General features: G+C 39.6%; 1 protein-coding gene across 1 annotated transcript in view; it reads left to right on the top strand.

Moving 5' to 3' along the window:
* Positions 1–25,421, top strand: part of LOC126094494 (lipase 3-like) — a 199,917-nt gene that overhangs the window by 156,187 nt on the left and 18,309 nt on the right. The window contains exon 7 of the mRNA XM_049908903.1: positions 9,264–9,406. Coding sequence (XP_049764860.1) covers positions 9,264–9,406 — 143 coding nt within the window. The remainder of the gene's footprint in view (positions 1–9,263; positions 9,407–25,421) is intronic.

Below are 25,421 nucleotides of genomic sequence, written 5' to 3'. Positions count from 1 at the left end.
CAGTCGCTACTCTTGATGAACTGTGGTATCGTGTTGAATCTGCATGGGCAGCTGTACCTGTACATACCATCCAAGCTCTGTTGACTCAATGCCCAGGCGTATCAAGGCCGTTATTACGGCCAGAGGTGGTTGTTCTGGATACTGATTTCTCAGGATCTATGCACCCAAATTGCGTGAAAATGTAATCACATGTCAGTTCTAGTATAATATATTTGTCCATTGGAATCCCGTTTATCATCTGCATTTCTTCTTGGTGTAGCAATTTTAATGGCCAGTAGTGTATATATGTACAGGCAGCTTGTTAGTTCTCATGCCCATGTAGAAAGTAACTCAGGGGTTACAGCTTAGTTTGTAGATCACATGGCTGCTTTCACAGATACACCTGCCTCTAAAGGGTATGGGGATGCCTTAACGGAGCTGGACTAGGTGGTAGTGGGAGGTTGTTCGAGACAGATCTTGTCTTGCACTTCGGTCTATTGCAGGCATATGAGCCACAAGGCAAACACTTGGGAGAAGGGGGGGGGGGGGGGGGGAGTAGGGATGAAGAAGGATGTTGTGCAGATTTGTTGGGTAGCAGAATAACACTGTGGGAAGTATATGGAGAAAAATGAGAGTCCTCCTTGTGGACAGATGGGGGTGGGAGGTGGGAGGTGACTGAAGAGACAAGGCACAGGAGATCTTCCATATCTACAGCATTCTGGGGCTGGAATGGATCCACAACTTTTTTTGTGATTATGATAACCATTATGTAACCTGTCTTAAATATATGTTTGCGTTATGCATGTGGAAAATTAGCCGTGATTGGTGTAACACAAGACATACTTTTATGGCTGAGTTGATAATAGACAAGTAGTCCAAAACTGGTTACCAATAAATAACGATTTAAGTGTGATTTAAGTCAGTTCTCATAATGGTTATTGTAAACTCAGGAGATTTGTTTCTCGGCACGATCAGGAGGGTAATTTCAATCTGCAATTGCATCAGTGAGATCTTTGGCGCATTTGGAGAGGGACTGCTTGCCCATGGCCTTGTCACTATTGAACAATATGTTCCCCAAAGCCTGACTGACTCAAAACCTACTATCTCCTTCCTGGTCATCATGGCCAACTATATCCTCACCTAAAATCACTTTGTCTATGAAGGCATCACCTACGAACAAATCCATGGTACAGCAAAGGGGACCAACATGGCAGCACCCTATGCAAGCCTTTTCATAGGCCATCTAGAATAATTATTCATAATCATGCTGGTTCATATTCATTGATGACACCTTTGTGATCTGGACTGAGGGTGAGGACACCTTATCTGCACTTCCCCAGAAACTCAACATCTTCTTCGTCATTCTCTTCGCCTGATCCTCCTCGACCCAACAAGCCACCTTCCTTGATGTTGACCACATCAATACATCAGTACCTCCAACTGCATCAAACCTACCAACCATCAACAATGTCTTCTCTTTGACAGCTGGCACTCACTCCATTGCAAGAAGTCCCTTCCACACAACCTAACCACCCGTGGTCATCACATCTGTGATGACAATCAGTCCTCTTCAAATATGCCACAGGTCTCACTGTGACCTTCACAGACCGAAATTACCCTCCCAACCTTGACCAGAAACAAATCTACCATGCCTTGTCTCTCCAGTCACTTACTACCTCCCACATGCCAACTAACAGGCCACAGAGGAGCATTCGTCTTGTGAAGCAGCACCACCCAGGACTGGAGCAACTGAAACACATTCTCTACCAGAGTTTCAACTACCTCTCATCATGGCCTGAAGTGAAAAATATCCTACCCACTATCATCTACACCCATCCCACAGTAGTATTCCACCACAAACAGCACCTGCAAAATATCCTTGTCCATCCCCACCCCATCTCTGCTCCCAAACTCTTGCCTCATTGCTCACATCCCTGCAGTAGACATATATACAAAACCTGAAAACAATTTACTTACTTCTTTCCATGTGTCTTGTTTTTATCTGACTATTCCTTGTACAACATGAACAGTAAGTACATTATTTGGAATACTTGATGTAACTTCTATATCTGATGATGACTCTGCATCCAAAATAAGATGCTGCAGCCTCCTTACCAAATAACTGTCAATCCAGTTACAAGTTTTGTAGATACTGTGATAGCATGTGAAGTTTCCAGTCTTTACTCCCAAAATAATGTGACTTCCTACCACCACAAAAATTACTTTTTTGTTCAGCTTCATTGCTCATTCAGGAAACTCATGTGAAAATATATCTGGCTTACATACATTTTACAACAAATATTCCAGATTCTTTTGGTTTTATTTCAAGATTACTGATACATGTGAAGACTGTCTCATCAAGATAGTCATGTATGCTAGTTTAATGATAACATAGTATACCAACAGTTCTGTGTAAAGCTTTTATAACTCATACTAAGATTAATGTAATCATAATTTCATCACTTAAAAATAGTTCAGATTCAGGAATCTACCAATAATGCCTCTTCATATTGCTTACTATAAGTACCAATAACAATGTTGCTGCTTATATACAAACTCCAGTAGTTATAATCAATTTCACGGTAATGGTAGTTAGCCAGAAAATAACATAATCTACTGTACACCCGTGACCATTCCGATTCAATAATCTCTGTATTCCAAACAACAGTTGCTTAGTATCTGTTTATGTTTATCGCTACTCCCGACCAAGCAGTATGATGTTAACAGAACTGTCAATTTGCAAACATTTCTTGTGTGCTTAATGTTCTGTACTACAGTACTACAGATGCAAAATAAGTAATTGCATCTAGCTATGTAATAAACAATCTGTGAATGTTATTAAGTTGAGTACAAATATCAATTTCTTATTCAGATAAAACTACACATAAACACAAGGGAATCTAAAACTTTAAGCCACAAAATTCGCTCTTAAACAGTTCTTAATAAACATTAAAGATATCAGGATTTTTTTTTTACCTTTATCCAGCTGCTGAAAATTAAAAGTGATCCACTATTTTCTTTTATTTTAAGCCTCTGTGCATTAAAAAAAATACTTCCAAACAGACAATAAAGGCACAATGGTTCTGTGGTTCTGTCCGACCACCGTGTCATCGTCAGCCCTTAGGCATCACCAGATGCGAATGCAGAGGGGCATGTGGTTAGCACACTGCTCTCCTGGCCATTGTCAGTTTTAGTGACCAGTACCACTACTTCTCAGACAAGTAGCTCCTTAATTGGCCTCACGAGGGCTGAGTGCACCACACTTGCCAACAGCGTTTGGCAGACCCGGACAGTGAGCCACCCAAGTGCTGGGGATGCCCAATGTGCTTAACTTTGGAGATCTGATGGGAACCAGTGTTACCACTTTGGCAAGGCTGTTGGCTCACTAAGCAAAGCTATACCTATATCAGTGTCAGCAGTACAATCCTCTCCACACATCTTTTGCTTTGTGTTATTAACAGAAATGTATTTTTCCTTTATTTATTAATGCTTATTTCTTTTCGGCATTCTGTATAATTTCCAGTTAGCTTATTTGTATTTCTACTAGACAAATCACACAACTTCACAGTTTTTTCTTTGATATTACCCTTAAATATTAATAGTGTATAATTAACTTTACTGGTCTTTCCAGTGAAATCATACCACTCTCAGTAAAGAACAGTAATATCTTTTCCTGCCCTGTCCTTTACTTAATATTCTAAAATTAACTTTTGTCTATATTTAATTATTTCTGTGATGTTATGATCTTTACTTTAAAACTGATCAAAATCAACAATTAGCTCTCTATTTAAAAGGAAAAAAAATGTTGCGGAGACTGAAAACTGAATAGAATGAGGTGGGGGAACTTTTGTTTCAGGTGAAAAACATATCAGTTCTAAGCTAATTGCAAATATTTAAGCTTTAATAACAAGTACATTGATTTTGTTCTACTGATTTTTGTTTACTTCAAATTAGTTTTTGACTTATTGGGCCATCTTCAGTGACTAGCATCTGAAAGGGGTACTAGTTCTTAGGTAAACAAACATTACAAGCATAGATAAAATCCACTGTCATAGAGTGTTGTGCATCAATCATGTTTCTTGGCATTGAAATGCAATGGACAATGTTAATCATAATAAGTAATTAAACCACACAATATTACAGGTTAAATGGTTAAAATACTGAAGTTTGTGAGGCAAAATCAAAGAATGGAAAGTCCAGGATGGAGTAATGACAATATTATAAAACAGATAGATTACAAGTCACAAATAGCAGAGATGCTGAGTCACAGATAGGCACAACAAAAAGACTGACAAATAAGTAAGCTTTCAGCCAAAAAGGCTTTCACCAGAAAGAGACTACATACACCTACACACACACACACACACACACACACACAAACATCCAAAAGCATACACACATGCCGGCAGTCTCTGGCTGCCAAAGTACAGAGTGCCATAAGGTTCTGTCCTACGACCTCTACTGTTCCTCCTTTATATTGATGATATAAATTACTTTATTAAATTGGGAAAACTAACCTTATTTGCTGATGACACCAGCATATTAATAATAGCTGCTGACAAAATCTCATTGGAAGTAGCAATAGATACTGCAATGTCCCAAATTACTAGCTGGTTTCAAAAAAATAAAATAATACTAAATAAAGAAAAAACTGTCTTTATGAATCTCCACTCTTCTCCACATGTGCAAACCTTTGTTACAGTACCATACCTTGAAAATACGTTACTGAACTCGGTTACTGACACTAAGGACTATGGATACAAGATAATTTAAAATGGGACTGTCATTTAAAAGAACTTGAAAAAAAACTTTCAAAAGCTTGTTATGCTCTGCGTGTGTTAAATAAAAGTGCAAGCAAGTCAACAGTTATTCAGGCGTATTATGCATACTTCGATGCACTGCTTCGATATGGGCTAATCTTCTGGGGAAATACAGCCACCAGCATAAAGATCTTTAGGATGCAGAAAAGAGCAATCAGGGCTATCTGCAACCTTAGAAAACTGGAAACATGTAGACCACATTTCATCCAGATGAAAATAATGCTACCGAGCCTTTACATATATGAGTGTATCCTGTTTGAAAATGAGTATCTTTTAAACCAAACTGGACATCTTCAACAAAATAAGCATATACACAGTCACAACACAAAAAACACAAATAATATCTACATGTCACAGTGCAGAACAGCACTGTACCAAAAAAGTGTATCACATATAACAGTTCAGCTATATAACAGCCTACCCAGTGATTTAAAATCGCAGCAACATAAAATTTTTTTTAAACATGATCTTAAGTCATTTCTAGTGGAAAAATGTTTTTACTCTGTAAAAGAATTTTTAAATTACAAAAATAGCCTTGTAAACAATGATTATGTAATAATGGTTAAACTCAAATTGCTTTATTTGTCACTTGTAATTTATGATTGTTATCTGTAATTAATTTTGTCATGCTCTCTCTCTCTCTCTCTCTCTCTCTCTGTGTGTGTGTGTGTGTGTGTGTGTGTGTGTGTGTGTGTGTGTGTGTTTCTGCTCCTTTCGCAATTTTGACTTGTCCTATATTCAGTATACTGTTTAAGTATGTAATGAATCAAATGGACCAATAAATAAATGAAAAAATGAAAATGAAGGCCAGACCACTCTAATTCTGATGAAGATCTATTTGGCCAAAAGTTTACTTGTTTGACAGTCTTATTGTTGTTCTTGTCTGTGACTCAGCATTTTCACTATGTGATGAGGAGTAACCTATCCTTTTCATAATAAAGTTTGTGGGGCTTGACATTGGCTGAGAAACCATTAATCTGAGCAACTTTCATTTGTGTCATGCAACAAAAATGTTTTTTAACACTGTAAACTAAACTTTAGGCAATGGACAATATTATACACAATAATTAAAATTGCAGGCTGTACAGTTATGGTGCCACAGTTAGTGAGGTTGTGAGAATGGTTGCCAACTGTTTAACTGAGCACTAGTAACTTATGTTATGCAAATTGTAAATCACATATTTATGCAATGGGCGATATGAAACACAGTACATGGTTGAAAAACACAAACTGAAGTATTATACATAGAACAAAAACAGTGTTCTTGTTACTCAACCTTAAATATGAAATTGTTCTATCAAGAAGTAACAGGAGACTCCATAAACAAAGTGCAGCATAAAAGAAACAAGTTGATGTACAGCTAAGCTGCTGAGTTGTTGATGGGCATTGAAATAAGACTTACAATACACCTTTGATTCAATAATCTCTACTAGGCCTGGCTTCACACCCCCTGCACCTCAGCCGCATGATGCTATCTCCACTCATCCTACCCTTAGACTTTCCTCAGCAGTCACCTCTTTTCTCTGTTCTATCTCCATCACTCAATCTGCTCTTCTATGTTATTGTGTGATGTCAACAACTGCTGCAGTGAGCTCATTGGTATGATTTCCCTATCCTGTGAACATGCTGCCTCTCCCTCCTTGTCATCAGTCACCCTTCTCAAAACCTCCCTTCTGCTCCCGAACACCTTTCCCCCTCATCCACTCCATCCAACACAGTCCCTCAGCCCAGTCAAGCTTCAGTGCTGGCAAAAGGTAGTAAGCAGGTAAAATGTAGATGCACAGGTATATGTGTGTGTATCTGTACCCTATTGTTCTGAATAAAAATTCATCAAAAAGTTATTAACTTTGTCAGCATTCTTTCTGTCCCTGTCAATGACTCAGTGCTTCAAGTATTCAGTGAGTTGTTACCTATACTCCTTAAAATATTTCACCAAGTATTTTTCATTCTTAAGTTAAACGTAACACTTCAGTTTAGCATACCACAAAAAGATAATGGGGTGTACTATCAGAAACACTCTCAATGTTCTTGAAACCTACTGATCAGCTAGAACATTATGATCACCAAGCTGCTGTCACTATAAAGCCATCCAGTGTCACCTGGTGAGAAATGATAAATATTCAGACACATACACATGGTGCATGTAGTATCAATGAGCATGCTGTCCGTGTATAGAATGGGGAAGGAGAACAATCTATCCAAGTTTCATCAAGGGCAAATTGTGATGGCCCAGAAACTCAACACAAGCATTCTGGAAACTGCATGACTTGACGGATGTTCAAGGAGTGCTGTGGTGTGTGTCTTCAGAATGTGGTGAAACCAATGTGAAAGGACAGGGTAGGTTGGTCAGACTGGTAAAACAGGACAGGCAGTGAACTGTGGTGGAACTAACATCACGCTTTAATCCTGGGCAGAGTACATGTGTGTGTGAACACACAGTGCACCAAACACTCCCAACGATGGTCTCCGCAGCCAACATCCCATGCATGCATCAATTTTAACACCACAACATTGGCAACTGTGAGATAAATTGGCACATGACCATTGGCACTGGACATTGGCACAGTGGCAGAGCATTGCATGGTCTGATGAATGTCAATGCCTTCTTCATCGTGCTGATGTGAAGCACAAATCTGTCATCTTCAGGGGATCAGTTCCTTGACACCTGTACTACCAGACAGATACGAGCTGGCAGTGGCTCCATTGTACTCTGGAGAACACTCACATGAACATCTATGGGTCCAGTGGAGCTCGTGCAAGGCACCATGATGGCCAAGAAGTATCCCACACTGGTTGCAGACCACAGACACTCTTTCATGACGATCATGTTTCCTGACGGCAGTGGCGTTTTTCAACAGGATAATGCACCATGTCACAAGACCATGAAAGTGATGGAGCACTATGAAAAACACAGAGGCAAGTTTAATTGATTTCCTGGCCCTCTAGATGGCTAGATCTGAACCTGATCGAATAGATCTGCGATGTGATTGAACTTGGTGTCAGAGCTCATATCCCCCTTCTGGAATTTATGGGTATTAGGTGACTTGTGTGTGTAGATGTGGTACCAACACCCTCCAGCGACCTACCATGGCCTCACTGCTTCTATCGCAGGATGCATTGTGGCTGTTATCCCTGCCAAAGGTGGGCATACTGGCTATTATGTAGGTAGTCATAATATTCTGGCTGATCATTGTATATGAGATATTGAAAAACTACTTGCGGTAAATTTACATGAATCAGTCAACATCAGTGGCTTCAAAGAAGTTCTTAAAATCTCAAAAAGGTAAGCATCAAATTTTCAATGTCCCAGAATGGAAGGCTCAAGTCACAAGGCAGAAATAGATTAATGACACATTTGTCTGACCATGATCATAATCAAAGAACTTTTAAGCAGGTCCTTTACTATATATGAATAATAATTTCTATGTTTCTGAATGACAATGAATGATTCTAATGGTGGAAATGCGGTTTCATCATATTTGACAGTGATCAGATCAAAATATTAGTACAAAATTGTCAGCTGCTGTGAACCTTTTCCTTAACAACACTCTTACCACATGAGCCATTAGAATATGTCTAATGGCATCCCTCAAATTTCAACTATGGATACATCTACTACTTCTGAATCTACTTGAAAATTCTCACACACACCATGTGTTAGAACTTCAAGTTTAACACATATATTTCGGAACGACACAACAACACATATAAGTCACAGAGTAAGTTGACATGTGTATTCGTTAGCATTCGAATAAGCACTGAGTCCCAGTCTAGTGGCCGCTGCTTGGCTGGCCGCTTAGGTGGCGCAGCTGCTGCATGGCTGGCAGACAGCGCCGCACGTAGAGGACGCACGTAATTGAGTGGCAGCACGTTGAATGATCGGCGAGTCACAACACCATGCCCAACAAGCCTCTGTGGGAGAAAAAATATTGCAGAAGATAGCATCTCCATGGCCTGAAAGTTCTTCTGTTATTAGAATTTACATGATGTCTTGTAGTACAACCAACAGTTCAAATTAGTCTGGAAGGTATGTGAGTGGTAATAGTGGATTATGTCCTGTTCAGAATTATTCTCCAGTGGTTTACTTGGTGGGAGCATTAACCTTGAAAGGCAAACTATGACTTCAGGTGACAGTTCTCAAGATAGTTTTAATCTCTCATGCATTTTCAGAGCCACCACCCCCCTCCCACTCTTCATATCCAGATATTCAAAGTGAACATTGCTTATGTCATTCTACAGACATCATAATATTTTTACATAAATAATCAGCTATTGCAGCAGAAGATGTGAGGGTAACTCAGGTATCACGAAGAAATAGAAATAATAATTATTTATGTCACTAAAAAAGTATGACTGAGTTTACAATATGTCATATTCTTATGTAAAAATTCAATAGGTTTAAATCATTTTCATTTCTCTCATTTACAGTAATGAAAAGTTGTTCACTGCACCATGTTGTTACAGGCAAGTTTCGGAAGTACGATTATGGAAAAACAGGTAATATGGAACGTTATGGAACTCCTGAGCCACCAGCTTACAACATTTCCAACATGCGTGCACCCATTTCACTTCACTTTGCTAGCAATGATTGGCTTGCCAACATACAGGTTTGTACTGCATATATGCCTGTTCTGCTTTATTTCAGTGACATTTCATCACAGAACTCATTCAAGCAAACAAGTCATTTTCTTTTACAGTTTCTAAAATTTTTATTCAAATTATGCTGCCTTTATATTTCAGCCTACTATCAAACATTCTTCTCTCTATTTAGCTTTAAAACCTTTTTTTTCAGTTCAACAGAACACTTCATCCCTGAATTTAATCATTTCCCTGACTGGAATACTTCAGGTCTTTGTTTATTGGTATAGATATTCTAGCTGTAATTCCAGCATCAAAAATTAATTATGTTATTTTTCCCATGCTAATGTATAGTTGTATATCCCATTAGTAATAGTAACAAATATATCACAACATTTCTGCATGAACTAAACTTTTATTTGAAAGTGTCAGGGGCTTTCATTCATGTTACCAAGCATTTCTTTTTTTAACACTAGTGATTATACAGTCAGCTCTTGATAATATGAAACTCAAGGGGAGAGGGAAAAAGTTCAGATTACTGATAGTTCAAAGTAATAAGAGTTCAAATAACTGAGGGGGACAGAGGAAAAAATCAAATAAATGAGAGTCTGATTGAAAGTAAATTGTAGTACATACATAAAAACATGCATTTGTACATTCATCTTCAATTTCATAAAGTGCAAAATAATACAGACACATATACATGTGGTACATACATGCAGTATACAGGGTGTTACAAAAAGGTACAGCCAAACTTTCAGGAAACATTCCTCACACACAAAGAAAGAAAATATGTTATGTGGACATGTGTCCGGAAACACTTACTTTCCATGTTAAAGATCATTTTATTGCTTCTCTTCAAATCATATTAACCATGGAATGGAAACACGCAGCAACAGAACGTACCAGCATGACTTCAAACACTTTGTTACAGAAAATGTTCAAAATGTCCTCCGTTAGCGAGGAAACATGCATCCACCCTCCGTCGCATGGAATCTCTGATGCGCTGATGCAGCCCTGGAGAATGGCGTATTGTATCACAGCCATCCACAATACGAGCACGAAGAGTCTCTATATTTGGTACTGGGGTTTCAAATGCCCCCATAAATGAAAGTCAAGAGGGTCGAGGTCAGGAGAGCGTGGAGGCCATGGAATTGGTCTGCCTCTACCAATCCATCGGTCACCGAATCTGTTGTTGAGAAGCGTACGAACACTTCTACTGAAATGTGCAGGAGCTCCATCGTGCGTGAACCACATGTTGTGTTGTACTTGTAAAGGCACATGTTCTAGCAGCACAGGTAGAGTATCCCGTATGAAATCATGATAACTTGCTCCATTGAGTGTAGGTGGAAGAACGAAACTAAAATGAGCTCTAACATGGAAATTAAGTGTTTCCGGACACATGTCCACATAACATCTTTTCTTTATTTGTGTGTGAGGAATGTTTCCTGAAAGTTTGGCCGTACCTTTTTGTAACACCCTGTATATGAAAAACACGATGATGATGATGATGAGGTCCCATACTCCGAGTAGCATAGGGGACGATGCGGGAGACCTGCACCGCTGTACTAGGCGAGGTCCTAGTGGAGGTGACACAATGACACCCAGCCATCTCGAGGCAGGAAAAATCCCTGACCCCGCCGTGTATCGAACCCGGGACCCCGTACATGGGAAGCGAGAACGCTACCGCAAGACCATGAGCTGTGGACATGAAAAACATACCAATGAAAATATTATATATCATTTTGAAAAATAGTTGGGGATTTTCTTTTGAGAGGGTGACTTCCACCTAGTGTGGTCCAGTGAAGTTTTGATAATGATAAGAACCGAAAAGAACCCATCACTCACTTCTGTTCTGAGGGTATGGACAGATGGCCTTACCTCACTCAATGTGACTGGAGTTGGTAATTGTTCTTCATTATCTCCTCATTCTTATGCTGACAGGTCAACCCTTCAGATCTGGTTCGAACACCATGGACACCAATGTCATTATCAACGTGAACAAAATCCTCACAGATTAATTCACCACACCTGTGTAGAATTTTCCACCTTAACTCTTGCAGGACTGTATTCATTAATTCTCATGACTCTGATGACTCTTCCAGGTTTTCTCTTTGTATTACAAACCCACTCTTCCTGAAGCAATTATGAAGAGTGACAGCTGACACTTTTCCAGATGTTATCAATAATGGAAATAGTGGTCAAGAACTCCTATGTTCCTTTTTCACATCCAACACAAGTGAAACAGTTTCTGTGTACTAGATAATTTTAAAACTGTGTATTATATCCTGCTCAAATTGTGCAATATTGATATCATGATGGTTGACAAAAAATTAATTTTACATGATCTAATGGTGGCTCATTGTTATGTACAGTCAGTTCCCCAAAACCAGTAAAATTCTTCACTTTCTCTTCTTCATTAAACAGTTATGTTTGAGCAGTAAGTTGTGGGAAGCAATTTAATTCCCTATAAATACCATTATTTTACATATTTCACTACTACAAGTGGTTTCAACATCTCAGAGCCACCCATATTGCTGGCTAGAAGGACATTTATTATGCCCTTGCTCAGTTTTTCTCCATGACGCTATTAATCTTTGAATGCTAGGGTGTGCTCAGGAAAACATTTATAGAAAAGCTCAGTTTCATCTGTGCTGAACACATTGGACTGTTTCAAAAGTTGTTTTAATTCATAAATCTATTCAATACAAAGGGAATTGTCCATGCTTGCACACTATCCATAGATTTTTTACTATAACAGTGTGCTTTTTATTTATTTATTTTTTAGTGTGATGATGTGCTTTCAATTGACTGAGTATTTTTCAAGGGACTGGAAAAGAATTTCAAACTATTGAGTGTCAAATTATTGAGAGTTGGCTGTATTTGAGTGTGATGCATTGTGTTTGCCAAACATTATTTAGTTGTCATCGTCTATTTCCTAATGTGAGCTATACTTGTGAACTTTTTGTCTCAATATTTTAACTGGTGTCTACGTGATTAGCATTGTATAGAGTTGTAATTGGCTCTTCTACTTTTCTCCATTATAATAGTTTTTAAATAATTGCATGCAGTTCACAGTGGCAAATTCTCCCAAGCCCATAACAGAATAAATATTCTCATGCTGCAATTTAATACAATTCTAGAATGCAAGATTAAAATAGTCACTAGGGACACAGATTTGTGTGGAACTGTTCTAAATGTGTTTTCTAAAAATTATCTTAAGCAATTAGAGAATTAACTCTTCAGAGAGCTATTGAAAATTTCTAGCTGACAGACGAGAATTTTTCAAATCAGCTATCACAGGTGAGAGAAGTAGTGATGATAAGGCTTGTGTAGTGTCAGTGACTACAGATGCTAAAATTAAAAACCAGCAACTTTTTTAAGATATTAGTGATTTTTTTGACAACAAAATTGTCATCTGTGAAATATAAATGACTTCCAGAAAAAGTCATCTTTTTAAATTCGGGTTGCTCTGATAGGGGCCAGTAGATAACAGGACTCAGATTGACGCTGTATTCTTTTGCTTCTGGAGACCATGCAATATAGTTCTTAACTGTCACCTAATGAACAATAAGTTTATAGAATTACAGGCTAGCTTTGAGATTGGAAGTAGGACTTATTAGTACCAAAAAATCAGGATTTTATTTATGAGGTGCCGAAATCACTGGATACAAATAAATTTTGATGGTATCACAAGGGAGTGTTGTTGATCAATTACTGTATATAATATATACAAATGGTCTGGTAGATAACTTTAGCAGTTCTGTGAGGTTGTTTGCAGATACTTGTGCTGTACATCACATGCAAAGTAGCAGTGCCAGAAAATTGTAGCAGAATACCGGATGACTTGTAGAGGATCAACACTTGGTGCACAAACTGCCAATCGACACTAAACCTAAATAAAGCTACCATTCTCCATAAACAGATGGAAATAGCCACCTTTTTTCTACACTGTTGGTAATAATTCTCTGGAAACAGTGACAATTCTATAATATCTAGAAGTATCCATAAAGACCAATGGAGCAACCTAAAGTGGAAGGACACTAGTTGTGGGAGAAACAATTTCCAGGCTGAAATTCATTTGTAGACTTCAAGGGAAATATAATTCACCCATAAAAGAAGTAGCTTACAAGCCCCATTTCAATTCACAACTGAGTATAGGTTGTCAATTCCAGAATCTTATCAGGTGTAAGTCAGGGAGGTGAGGGACCAGTTCCAAAAATGAGTAACACAATTTGTCATAAGTTCATTTAGTAAGTGTTAGAGCATCAGGGGAATCCTCATCAAATTCCAGCAGCAGATGTTGTACAAGCGTTGTATATCACAAAGATTTAGTTAATATTTTGAGAGTGTGCATTCCACAAAGAGTGAGGCAACATGTTGGTTCCCCCACATACATTTCACAATTTAATGACCATGACAGCAAATTAGAGAAATTCAGGCTCATATGCAGTCTTATCGACACTGAAGTGTCACATACTACTGGCACTAGAACCACATCTTTACTGTAAGACAATTTATAGTTTATACACAAAAATTTGCCATTTCTTTCAGTAAATATAAAATATAGCTCAGTATATTAAAATAAAGCTGGTTGATAGAATATTCCTTCTGTGACAGCTGGATGACTGTTCCATATTTTCTATATTATATTTCAGAGGTGAATTAGTGGTTTTTATGTGTAAGATACTGTTTCAAATTTCCATTTTGACCCCATTTTATAAGAGAACCAAACTATATTTCTCACAATCTTCTACTGAATGATTTAATAACCACACTGATGACTGCTGGCATTTTGATTTGTGCTTTTTGAGATGAGGCAGCTATGGTTTTCTAAAATTAGAAAATTAACCTGGATTTATGATTTGGAAGTGTTTGAATTTTCAAAGATTCATAGTTCTTTGCTCAAACCCAGCCAATATTTCCTTATGTAATCACCTATTTCCATCATTAATCAGATGTAAACTGACTGTGAGTGTCAGAAATTTCTGTGATCAAAAATTGCAAGCATTTGCTACAGTCAGTTGAAGCCTTTTGATTTTAAAACTAACAAATTATGAAGCAAATACAACAGCTTTACATTTGATTGGTACCTCCCTTCCCCACACTAAGCCCCTCACGCACTGGCAAAATGCATTACTATGGTTCTTATGTGTCTTTCTTCATTTCATCTATCACCAGTTCAGATAACAGTTGTGACACTACACTTCCTTGTCTCAGCCCCATAACACACGTAAGCTAATTTGTCCTTCTTGCTTGGCTCTGAACATAGTTGAAGTTTTTGTCATGCATTCTCTGAAGAATTTTAATTGTTCATCTTCCAGCTCCTTTTCTCTCCAAATTTTCCCCCATACACTTCTTCACTAAGGCAATATACGTCATCAACAGATCTTTCCCGTGCTCCCAGTGTCCTTCTCTCAACAGCCTCATATTAAAGATTGGGTACACTGTTGATGTGCCATGTTGAAATTCATACTCTTCTAGCTGACTTTGTGCTTTTTCCATCAAACTTTTTTCAGGTTTCTTCTTTATAATTTTTGCTACTTGAGAATGACTGTGACACCTCGATAGCTATACATTTTCTGTTTCCCTTCTTCAATACTGGAGCTATTATTCCCTTTTGCCATTCTTTGTGCAAAGATTTCTGAGTCCATATGCAACTTAGAAAACTATACAATAGGTTCAGCTGCCATTATCATCTCCACACCTGTTCCATCTATCCCAGCTGCCTTCCTGTTTTCGTTCTTCTAACTGCTAGTTCCACATCTGGCATAGTAATATCTTTAACTTCTTCCACATCTGGTTACCCCTGCAGTACTTTTCCCTTTTCATTGCTGTTTTTCACATTTAGTACTTTGTCAAAGTACACTTTCTATTAAATGTGAACGTTTTATGTTAACCTTTACCATGACAGTCACTGATGTCAAAAGAAACAAGTTTACTGTTACCAGTCATCTTTATTATATAAACATAATACATGAACTATTTAATATATAAACAGTTACTGGTAACAGTAAAATTGTTGTTTCATTCAATACTTTTCCCACACTTTCCTTATCTCTTCTAACTGCTCTCCACTTTCCCCTTTCACCAGCTTTATGTTACTGCTTCCTCCTACTCCTTGTAATTCCCTACTGCATCCACTTATATCCATTAACATCCTTTTCCAAGTCATGGGTGAATTCCTCCCAACTTTTCCTCTTTCCATCCAATACCACTTTCTCACTTTTTTTTTTTTTTTTTTTTTTTTTTTTTTTTTTTTTTTTTTTTTTTTTGTATAGCCTTTTACTTTCTTCCTTTTTGTCTCTGTTCCATTCTTTCCATGCTCTCTTCTTTTCTTTCACTGCTTCCTTCACTTGCTCATTCCACCATAGTGTCTTCATATCATTTGCCCTTTCACAGCCATTTTTTGCTGAGCTTATAAATACCTCTTTGAATTACCCCATTCCTCGTGCACACTTCCACATTCAAGCTTGGAATTTTAAGCTTAAGTAACACACTAAACTTTTCTTGTACCTTCCTATCTTTTGGCTTCCACACTTTTATTTCCTTCTCCATTTCTGGCTTCATTCCTTTCATTTTACCCACATTCGTCTTCACTACTACTACTACTCAATAGTCTCCACCAAAAGCTTTTCCTGCGTGCATAGTTACATCTATTAACTGTCTACAGTCTTTCTTTTCCACCAGAAAGTAGTCAATGACTACCTTTATTCTTGTCTCTCGCCAATCATATCTTGTTATCTTTCGGCTTCTTTTCTTCCTGAACCTCGTGTCACCCACAATCAAACCATATCTTTTCATACGAATCAGGTGTTTCTCCCCTTCCTCATTTTTTCCCCATCTCTGTATGGATAAAGTATCTTTTGCGATCCCAGTCTTTCATTTTGCACCTGTGCATTTAAGTTACCCTTCACCATCACTTCCATATCCGTAATTTCATTCTCCATTTTTTCTAGGATGTCTTTGATGTTCTCCTCTTTATTTTCTGTCTGTGGTGCACATACTTGGATGAAGTCCTTCATACCGTTAGTTGTCCTCAGCCATATCTTCATCAACCAGTCACTTGTGTATTCTACTGCTTCCACATATTCTTCTAGGGTTGGTTTTACTATTTTGTCCACTCCATTTTGGCCTTTTATCCACCACTCCAACTTTCTCATTGTTCTCATTTCTCTTCCACCTGACTTAACAAAGCCCCAACATTTCTACAGTCTCCTTCTTCATGATGTCTATCAGATCTTCTGCCTTCCCTGTCAGGGTCATCATATTAACGATGCCCACCTTTAATGAGTTGGTGACTAGTTACCTACATCTCATAGTTCCCGTGGCATCCAAAGAACTGTGTGTTGCCTGCATGGTATGCCTGAAGCTGGTTTTGGTGTACTATCCTGTATGTAGGTTACTATCTACCCCTCTGGAGTACAGATATTACTGGTAATAGGGTATGTAAATAGTTCCCTTTTTTCAATAACTGAGACTTTTGTATCCTCTTCTTATTTCAAAATCATTGACCTAAGACCTGCATCTCTGGCAAGGGGCTCTTACAGGAGCTACCATTGAGAGTGAAATACACCCAGGTTTCTTAATGTGGTTGTCACTCTCACCACTGCCAAGATGACATCCTGGTCTTAGGACTAGCACTGATGGAGACCTGGACAGTGACAAGAAGAGAGGACAGTAGAATCCAACCCAGTGGAATGACATTCCTAAGCAGTATGTTGTGGAAAACAAGGAGAGACAGAATGAGAAATTTTTATTATTAAATAGAATAATTAAATGTAGTTGTAATGTACTACCATTACTTCAGAGCAATTTATGTCTTACACCACTTATATTTTCATACTGTATTAAGGTGAATGGGTATGTTTTATGAAAGCAAGTATGTGATGCAGTGTCTCATAGCTTGATAATGAGCACAGGGAAATATGCAGAAATCTCGATTTTGCTCCCTGAATTAAGTCAGCATGGAGGTAATCTGAGTTTCCTTCCTCTGGTCTTCTCTTAGGCACATATTTGTATCATGTGGAAGATTTAGATGAGTGACTGGGCAGTGGAGCATTGTGTTTATTTTGCAATTAAGAGTGTAAAAATCAAGGGAAGGGAGGGGACTTGTACCTAGTTTCCTCCAACAAGGTTTTGAGCTTAATGCCTCTATTCATTCGACAAATTATGTTGAACTAGTGTCACATTTCCTCACTAGATTAGACATAGCAGACTGAGCAAATGACTTCCTATATGTACAGATACTTATGAAGCAAAATATTATGACCAGTTGCTTAATAGAGAGTTGACCCACCTTTGAAATGCAACACAGCAGAAATTGTGTGTGGCATGGAGTCAACACAAGACCTTAGCATCTTCCCAAAGGCATGTGGCAGCAGATGGCTGTGCGTGGGTAATGTAAATCCCACAAATTATATGCTGGTGGTTTGTGGGTGTACCTCTGGCGCCAATAGTGTCCTAGATATGATCCATTGGATACAAATCTGGTGACTTTAATCGCCGAGACATCATGATGAGTTCACTATCATGCTCCTCAAACCACTGTATCATGATTCTGCTCTTGTGACACATTTCGATTGATCAACGATCCAGTGTCTATGATCCCATGCCCTCTAATTGTTATTTATTTATTTACTTGTTAATTTATTTTAGTCTGTCATCTAGACACAAGTACAGAAGTAAGTATAACACATAAAATTTTAACATGCAGTTTCAATAGTGTGTGCCCACTGCAGTCCAAATTGACAATGTTATTGCCGAACATGACAACAAGTACGTATCATCTACTGTGGAGCCCCATGTTCCACAATATGCACAAAATGGTGGGCTCCAAAACACTTGCACCTGCACCAGTACTGTACTGTCTCTGTCATCCAATCTGCTACAGAGCGCCGCCAATCGTGCTGTACAGACAGGATAAGCCTGAAACTGGCACGTTCTGTGATTAGGTGTGCATTGTCATTAGAATGCTTCCCCATTCATCTCTTCTCCGCTTATATGCTTTCCTTATCGTGTCACGAGCCTCCAAGGCCGCCAGGTGGGCAGTTGTATTGTTTTCCCTCATCAGCATATACAGGATGTCCCAGGAGTAATGGTAGTTATTCAGGGATATGACAGGAACAATCACTTTAATCAAGGAAATCTAGCAAACATGAGCTCTAAAATGCATATCTTAACAGCTATGGGCACTTCTTCATTTTCAATATTGTGAAACAAATCTCTTCTACTTCCATATTTTGAGAGGTTGGTCATAGTTGCTAAACTTTGGGACGTGTCCCTGTGGAGAGGAGCTTTAGACTTTTTTTCCAAAATGAGTGGATGGATTTCTAATCCCTCTGTAAGACGTAGTGACTTTTTGTCCAAGAAAGAAAATTTAAAAAAAAAGAAATATAAAAAGAAAATTTGCCAGACCATATAATTTTTAACGTTGTATACATTTGCCACCATTGTATACCGAAAGTTGGCCATAAGGGCCTGTCTCAGAGACGAAACTAGGCGCAGAAGGAAAGTATTTTAGTCGCTGTCTGGACAGGGTAAGTAACGGGCGTCGCTGTCTGGAGAGGGTAAGTGACGGGGGAAATACTGGTGTGTTTATTGCTTAACGCTCCTCGTACCGATGTGCTGTTGCCTCTAAATTTGGCACGGAAGTCAATACATTCGGGAATGTGCATTATGAGACAATCATTTGCAAATGAGGTACTTATTTGTAGACAAGAACGTAAATTAAACTAAAGTTGTTGCAATACTAGAAGAAACATGGCCTAAGTTGACGAAACGCTTACGCTATCAACAATCGTGTATAGATGGCAATCAACGCGAAGTGCTCCGATTGGGCCTCCATGCGACGACCGAAACCAGGGTCCCTCAGGTAACCTTTCCAAATAAGACTGTGGATAATTTTGTTTGAGAACAGTGGCCGTTCAGTGTCAAAATTGTTAATAACGGGGTAATGTTACTACCCAATAGGTGATTAGTTGTTTTTTCAGTCTAGAATTTTTTGCGAGCTTAGGGACTTTGAAGGTGAACATAAGGACTTTTCACATGTCTTCTAGGGAGAAGGTCGAAAATGAGTTGATAACAATGGAGGTAGTAGTAGGGACAAAAAAAAAATGAAATATGTCCAATAAACATGATCTCTAAAGTAAGTCACGAGCACTTGTTGATCTTCGCTACTGTGAGACGCTTCACATACATTGCTGAAATTTCCTTCCACCATGATCATTCGGCACAACCACCTCGCTGAGTTAGCGACCTATATTATGCAGAGTACTTTTTGTTAGTTTGTTATGATTCCTTCATGCTATTCCAATTTCTGCAAAAATGATTTCCAATTACGACACAAAAAATAAAAAAAATTATTTATACTTCGCTTCAAAATAAGTTGCCAGTTGCACTGCAGACATCTGAAAGATATAAAGATATTGAGGACCGAATTTTTCTTACAATTCTATCTTTATAGAGCAGAATGCAATGGAGTTTCTGGTAGAAAATTGACCGTAGCTTAGTAAAAAGAAATATCCCCATTCTTGCATGAAATTATTTAGAAAAGCTGTGGTGTCACCGCCAGACACCACACTTGCTAGGTGGTAGGCTTTAAATCGGCCGCGGTCCGTTAGTATACGTCGGACCCGCGTGTCGCCACTATCAGTGATTGCAGACCGAGCGCCGCCACGCGGCAGGTCTAGAGAGACTTCCTAGCACTCGCCCAGTTGTACAACCGACTTTGCTAGCGATGGTTCACTGTTGTCGAGACGATAGTTAGCATAGCCTTCAGCTACGTCATTTGCTACAACCTAGCAACCATACTGAATCATGTACAGTCAAGAGCGACGCTCATCATTAATGGATTAAAGTTAAGTATTCCACCAGCTACGTCCGTTTTTTATCTAATTTCCTTGTCCTGTTCCAGACCTCACGCCAGCCTGCGTGAACTAAAACGCGTGCCTTTCGGCTTCCTCTAAAATCACGGTGTTGGCTCTCCTGCCAACCTACAACAAAAGCATCAGGGAACTTATAATAGTTAACAGGGAGTTGAAAGCCCCCTTTCCCTGAGGGCGAAACAATGTCATATCTATTGCGCAACCTCTCAGTCTTTTCTCAGATTTGATTTTCGCTGCGTTTGCAATAAACTTCGGGAAAGAACGAAGAATGTATCAGGTTTTAACGTCCAGTCATTGGCAACAGGGCAAAAACTCGGATTGGACGAGGATGGAGAAGGAAGTGGCTGTGTCCTCTCGAAAGCCACCGATGCCACTCACTTTGCCTAGATTTCCGGAAAACGCAGAAGGGCGTGCAGACATTTGTACCCTCTCCTGGATGTGAGTCCAGTGCTTTAACCAATATCTCAGTTCATTTTCCAGGTGTTCGTTTTTTATTATTATATGGATTAGTGTCATCTACCACAGTACGACTCCAAATATGAGTCTAAATCTCGACGCTGAAGGAACACAAAGAAAGGTTTTCAATAAGTCTTTGTTGTTTCTCAAAATTAAAGGAGTACAAACAATTTTTTCCTAAGAACGCGCCACTGTTGTTTTTGTTTTTTAGGCCAAAGAGTGAGGAGCACCCGTTAATGCCAATTGGAATAATTTTTCGCTTCATTCACGGCATCTCACGCTTAAACAGCTTGAGATGATGCGCTATACATACCGCACAAAACTGAACCTGAAGAATGCGTTCTGTTCTGACTTAACGTGAACTACATGAATGTAAATGCGCCATCACGCGACGCGGGCTTCTGCTGTTCTCTTGTCTACGGCTCGCAGTTGGGAACGCATTCCCACAGTAAACAAAGCGAGAGACTGTACAATACGTACCCAGGCTCCTGTTCGCACGCATCGTATAGACAATGGCTGGCGAAAGAGTTTCTCGTTCTCGGCGAGAGTTGGCGTCTGCAGAGAGTCCAATGGGGCTCACTTTTCAGTGTGAGTTTTTCTCAGAAGAATGCTCTTCCAGCACGCTACTGCATACACATTTAGATGTAGAGGATGTACATGTATAGCACTTACATTTCGTGGTGGAGGGGGGGGGGGAGGAGGAGGAGATTAGTGTTTAACGTCCCATCGACAACGAGGTCATTAGAGACGGAGCGCAAGCTCGGGTGAGGGAAGAATGGGGAAGGAAATCGGCCGTGCCCTTTCAAAGGAACCATCCCGGCATTTGCCTGAAGCGATTTAGGGAAATCACGGAAAACCTAAATCAGGATGGCCGGAGACGGGATTGAACCGTCGTCCTCCCGAATGCGAGTCCAGTGTGCTAACCACTGCGCCACCTCGCTCGGTACATTTCGTGGTATTTCATGCATTGTAGTATAAACAAGGAAGTGTGCGCACAGAATTTCTGTGAAGTACCAGGAAAATTTTGTCCCTTAACGCCATTCATCCAATGCTGTACTTCTAGCGAGACAACGCGTTTCTTTTTTTTTTTTCCCCCAGACAGTACAAGTTCTAGGCTATACAATGCGAGTGTCGGGGGACGCGTTTGCATTGCAGCGACACACACTGTATCGAGAGAGTGCAGTGGACTGATAAATAGCGCAGAGAAAGTTTGGAAACCCTCATAATGCAATGCTATACTGATTTACATACAGCTCAGTAATTAAATATAAAGAAAAAAATAAAACAGTTAAAAAATTTACCGAATGCAGCGGTTAGATGGACTGCATTCAAACAGCGAGTAAATAATAACACTGCAGTACTTTCAAATATAATGCTGTACTGCACTGCGGTATACAGGATGTACCATAATCAACGTGGTAAACGTATACGGATGAAAATACATTATACTAGAAGCAAAAAGGCCTCAGTACACGTGGGCTCGAAAATGCATACCTCAAGAGATACGAGCAATGCTTTATCCTCGATATGGTGAAGCGGATCTCTTCTACTGCAAGCTCTTTGCTTTCCAGGTTTTACGAGGAGGTAGTATGGACCAGTGAGCTCAGTACTATGGAGCAAAAGAAGATTATTATATATTACGTTATGAGATCAAGTTGTTGCTGTATCCGATTACATACACTTCAAAAAAAAATTTGCATCGCCTCGGTTCCGAGAGTTCCGGAACCCATAGCGAAAATTGGAATAGAGTTCAACGTAAACATCATTTCCAACCCTTTTATTACTCATGAAAGCCACACATTGCATGTTGTGCCAACATACAGCGAGACCTTCAGAGGTGGTGGTCCAGATTGCTGTACACACTGGTACCTCTAATATCCAGTAGTATGTCCTCTTGCATTAATGCATGCCTGTATTCGTCGTGGCATACTATCTACAAGTTCATCAAGGCACTGCTGGTCCAGATTGTCCCACTCCTCAACGACGATTCGGCGGAGATCCCTCAGAGTGGTTGGTGGGTCACGTCGTCCAAAACAGCCCTTTTCAGTCCATCCCAGGCATGTTAGATAGGGTTCATGTCGGAAGAACATGCTTGCCACTCTAGTCAAGCGATGGCGTTATCCCGAAGGAAATCATTCACAAGATGTGCACGTTGGGGGCGCGAATTGTCGTCCATGAAAACGAATGCCTCGCCAATATGCTGCCGATATCGTTGCACTATCGATCGAAGGATTGCATTCACGTATTGTACAGCCGTTACGGCGCCTTCCATGACCACCAGCGGCTTAACTCGGCCCCATATAATGCCACCCCAAAACGGCAGGGAACCTCCACCTTGCTACACTCGCTCGACAGTGTGTCTAAGGCGTTCAACCTGACCGGGTTGCTTCCAAACACGTCTCCGATGATTGTCTGGTTGAAGGCATATGCGACACTCATCGGTGAAGAGAACGTGATGCCAATCCTGAGCGGTCCATTCGGCATATCGTTGAGCTGATCTGTACTGCGCTGCATGGTGTCGTGGTAGCAAAGATGGGCCTCACCATGAACGTCGGGAGTGAAGTTGTGCATCATCATCATGCAGCCTACTGCGCACAGTTTGGGTCATAGCACGATGTCCTGTGGTTGTACGAAAAGCATTATTCAACATGGTGGCGTTGCTGGCAGGGTTCCTCCGAGCCATAATTCGTAGGTAGCCGTCATCCACTGCGGCCTTGGGCGGCCTGAGCGAGGCATGTCATCGACAGTTCCTATCTCTCTGTATCTCCTCCATGTCCGAACAACATCACTTTGGTTCACTCCGAGACGCCTGGACCTTGTTGAGAGCCCTTCCTGGCACAACGTAACAATGTGGATGCGATCGAACCGCGGTATTGACCGTCTAGGCATGGTTGAACTACAGACAACATGAGCCGTGTATCTCCTTCCTTGTGGAATGACTGGAACTGTCGGACCCCCTCCGTCTAATAGGCGCTGCTCGTGCATGGTTGTTTACATCTCTGGGCGGATTTAGTGACATCTCTGAACAATCAAAGGGACTGTGTCTGTGATACAATATCCACAGTCAACGTCTATCGTCAAGAGTTCTGGGAACTGGAGTGATGCAAAACTTTTTATGTATTTTTATTATAATAGCCTTTTTTAGGCGTGATTGCCATTTTAGGTCATCTGCGGAAATACATAGTTTGGTACAACATTTCAGATTTTTAATTAGATAATTTAAAATGTTATGGAACAGTATTATGCTTCGCTATGTACATCAGTTTGTCTTGATATCGCTGTACCTACTGTGTAAGTTTGCTCTTTTGATGTTAGTGGAGCTGTAGTAGATCTTAAACCTTAGCTGGAGCAGTTATTTCTGAAGCTGTCTAATTGTGTTGTGGTCTTCAGTCCAAAGACTGGTTTTATGCAGCTCTCCATGCTGCTCTATCCTCTGCAAGTCTGTTCATCTCCATGTAACTACTGCAACTTACATCCTTCTGAGTCTGCTTAGTGTATTCATCTCTTGGTCTCGCTCCACGATTTTTACCTTACATGCTTCCCTCCAGGGCTAAATTGGTGATCCCTTGATGCCTGAGAACGTGTCCTACCAACCGATCCCTTCTTCTAGTCAGTTGTGCCACAAATTCCTCTTCTCCCCAATTCTATTAAGTACCTCGTCATTAGTTACATGCTAATCTTCAGCATTCTTCTGTAGCACCACATTTCAAAAGCTTCTATTCTCTTCTTGTCTAAACTATTTATCGTCCATGTTTCACATCCATACATGGCTACACTCCATACAAGTATTTTCATAAAATAATTCCTGATACTGAAGTCTATATTCGGTGTTAACAAATTGCTCTTCTTGAGAAACGCTTTCCTTGCCACCGCTAGTCTACATTTTATATCCTGTCTACTTCGACCATCCTCAGTTATTTTGCTAACCAAATAGCAAAACACATCTATTACTTTAAGTGTCTCATTTGCTAATCTAATTCCCTCAGCATCACCGGATTTGATTCGACTGCATTCCATTATCCTCATTTTGCTTTTGTTGGTGTTCGTCTTATATCCCCACTAATTCTGAAAGTTTGTTTCATAATGGCGTCATTTGACAGCTGTATTGGCAGTTGAATCAGCGATGTTCTACGTTACAAACTGTCTGTTTCTATGGTATTCTGTAGGTCATAACTTTGTTCTTACCAGTTATATTCTATTGCTTGTATGACTCGTGTTTATGTAGTTCGACGCTCATATTTAATTTAACACTACTGCTCTGTTGGAATTGGTTGTGCCAGATTGTGTTGTAGCGCACGAGGTTTATGAGAAGTTCCCGATGTTCTCAAACGTAAGCTTTCCAGTGGTTATTCTTAATTTCACGGTACCATGATCTCTGATATGTTTGTAGGTTTTGTTTTTCCACTCACCTCGTGTTTGGGAGTATAAGTTAAATGAAATTTTCTACGTGAAGTTTATGTTTCAAGCCGATCTGGAAATGGAAAATTCACGGCAATAAAGAGCCTTGAATTCTCAAATGACGTCCTGATTCAGCAGCTGAATTAATACTGTTGCATTTTAAGGCTAGAACAAAGTTTCTAGTTTAAATCCTTTACGTCCGAATCTGCGGTATGTTGGTCATTCGCTGTATTTTGATTTTCAGCTAGAATCAATAGTCTCCTGATAGCCCTTGTACCTGGCGTTATAGGCTAAGTAACCTGCT

The sequence above is a fragment of the Schistocerca cancellata genome, chromosome 8 (assembly GCF_023864275.1).
Source record: "Schistocerca cancellata isolate TAMUIC-IGC-003103 chromosome 8, iqSchCanc2.1, whole genome shotgun sequence".
Lineage (NCBI taxonomy): Eukaryota > Metazoa > Arthropoda > Insecta > Orthoptera > Acrididae > Schistocerca > Schistocerca cancellata.
Note: the sequence above shows the minus strand (reverse complement) of the source record. Positions and strands in the feature narration are given on the sequence as shown.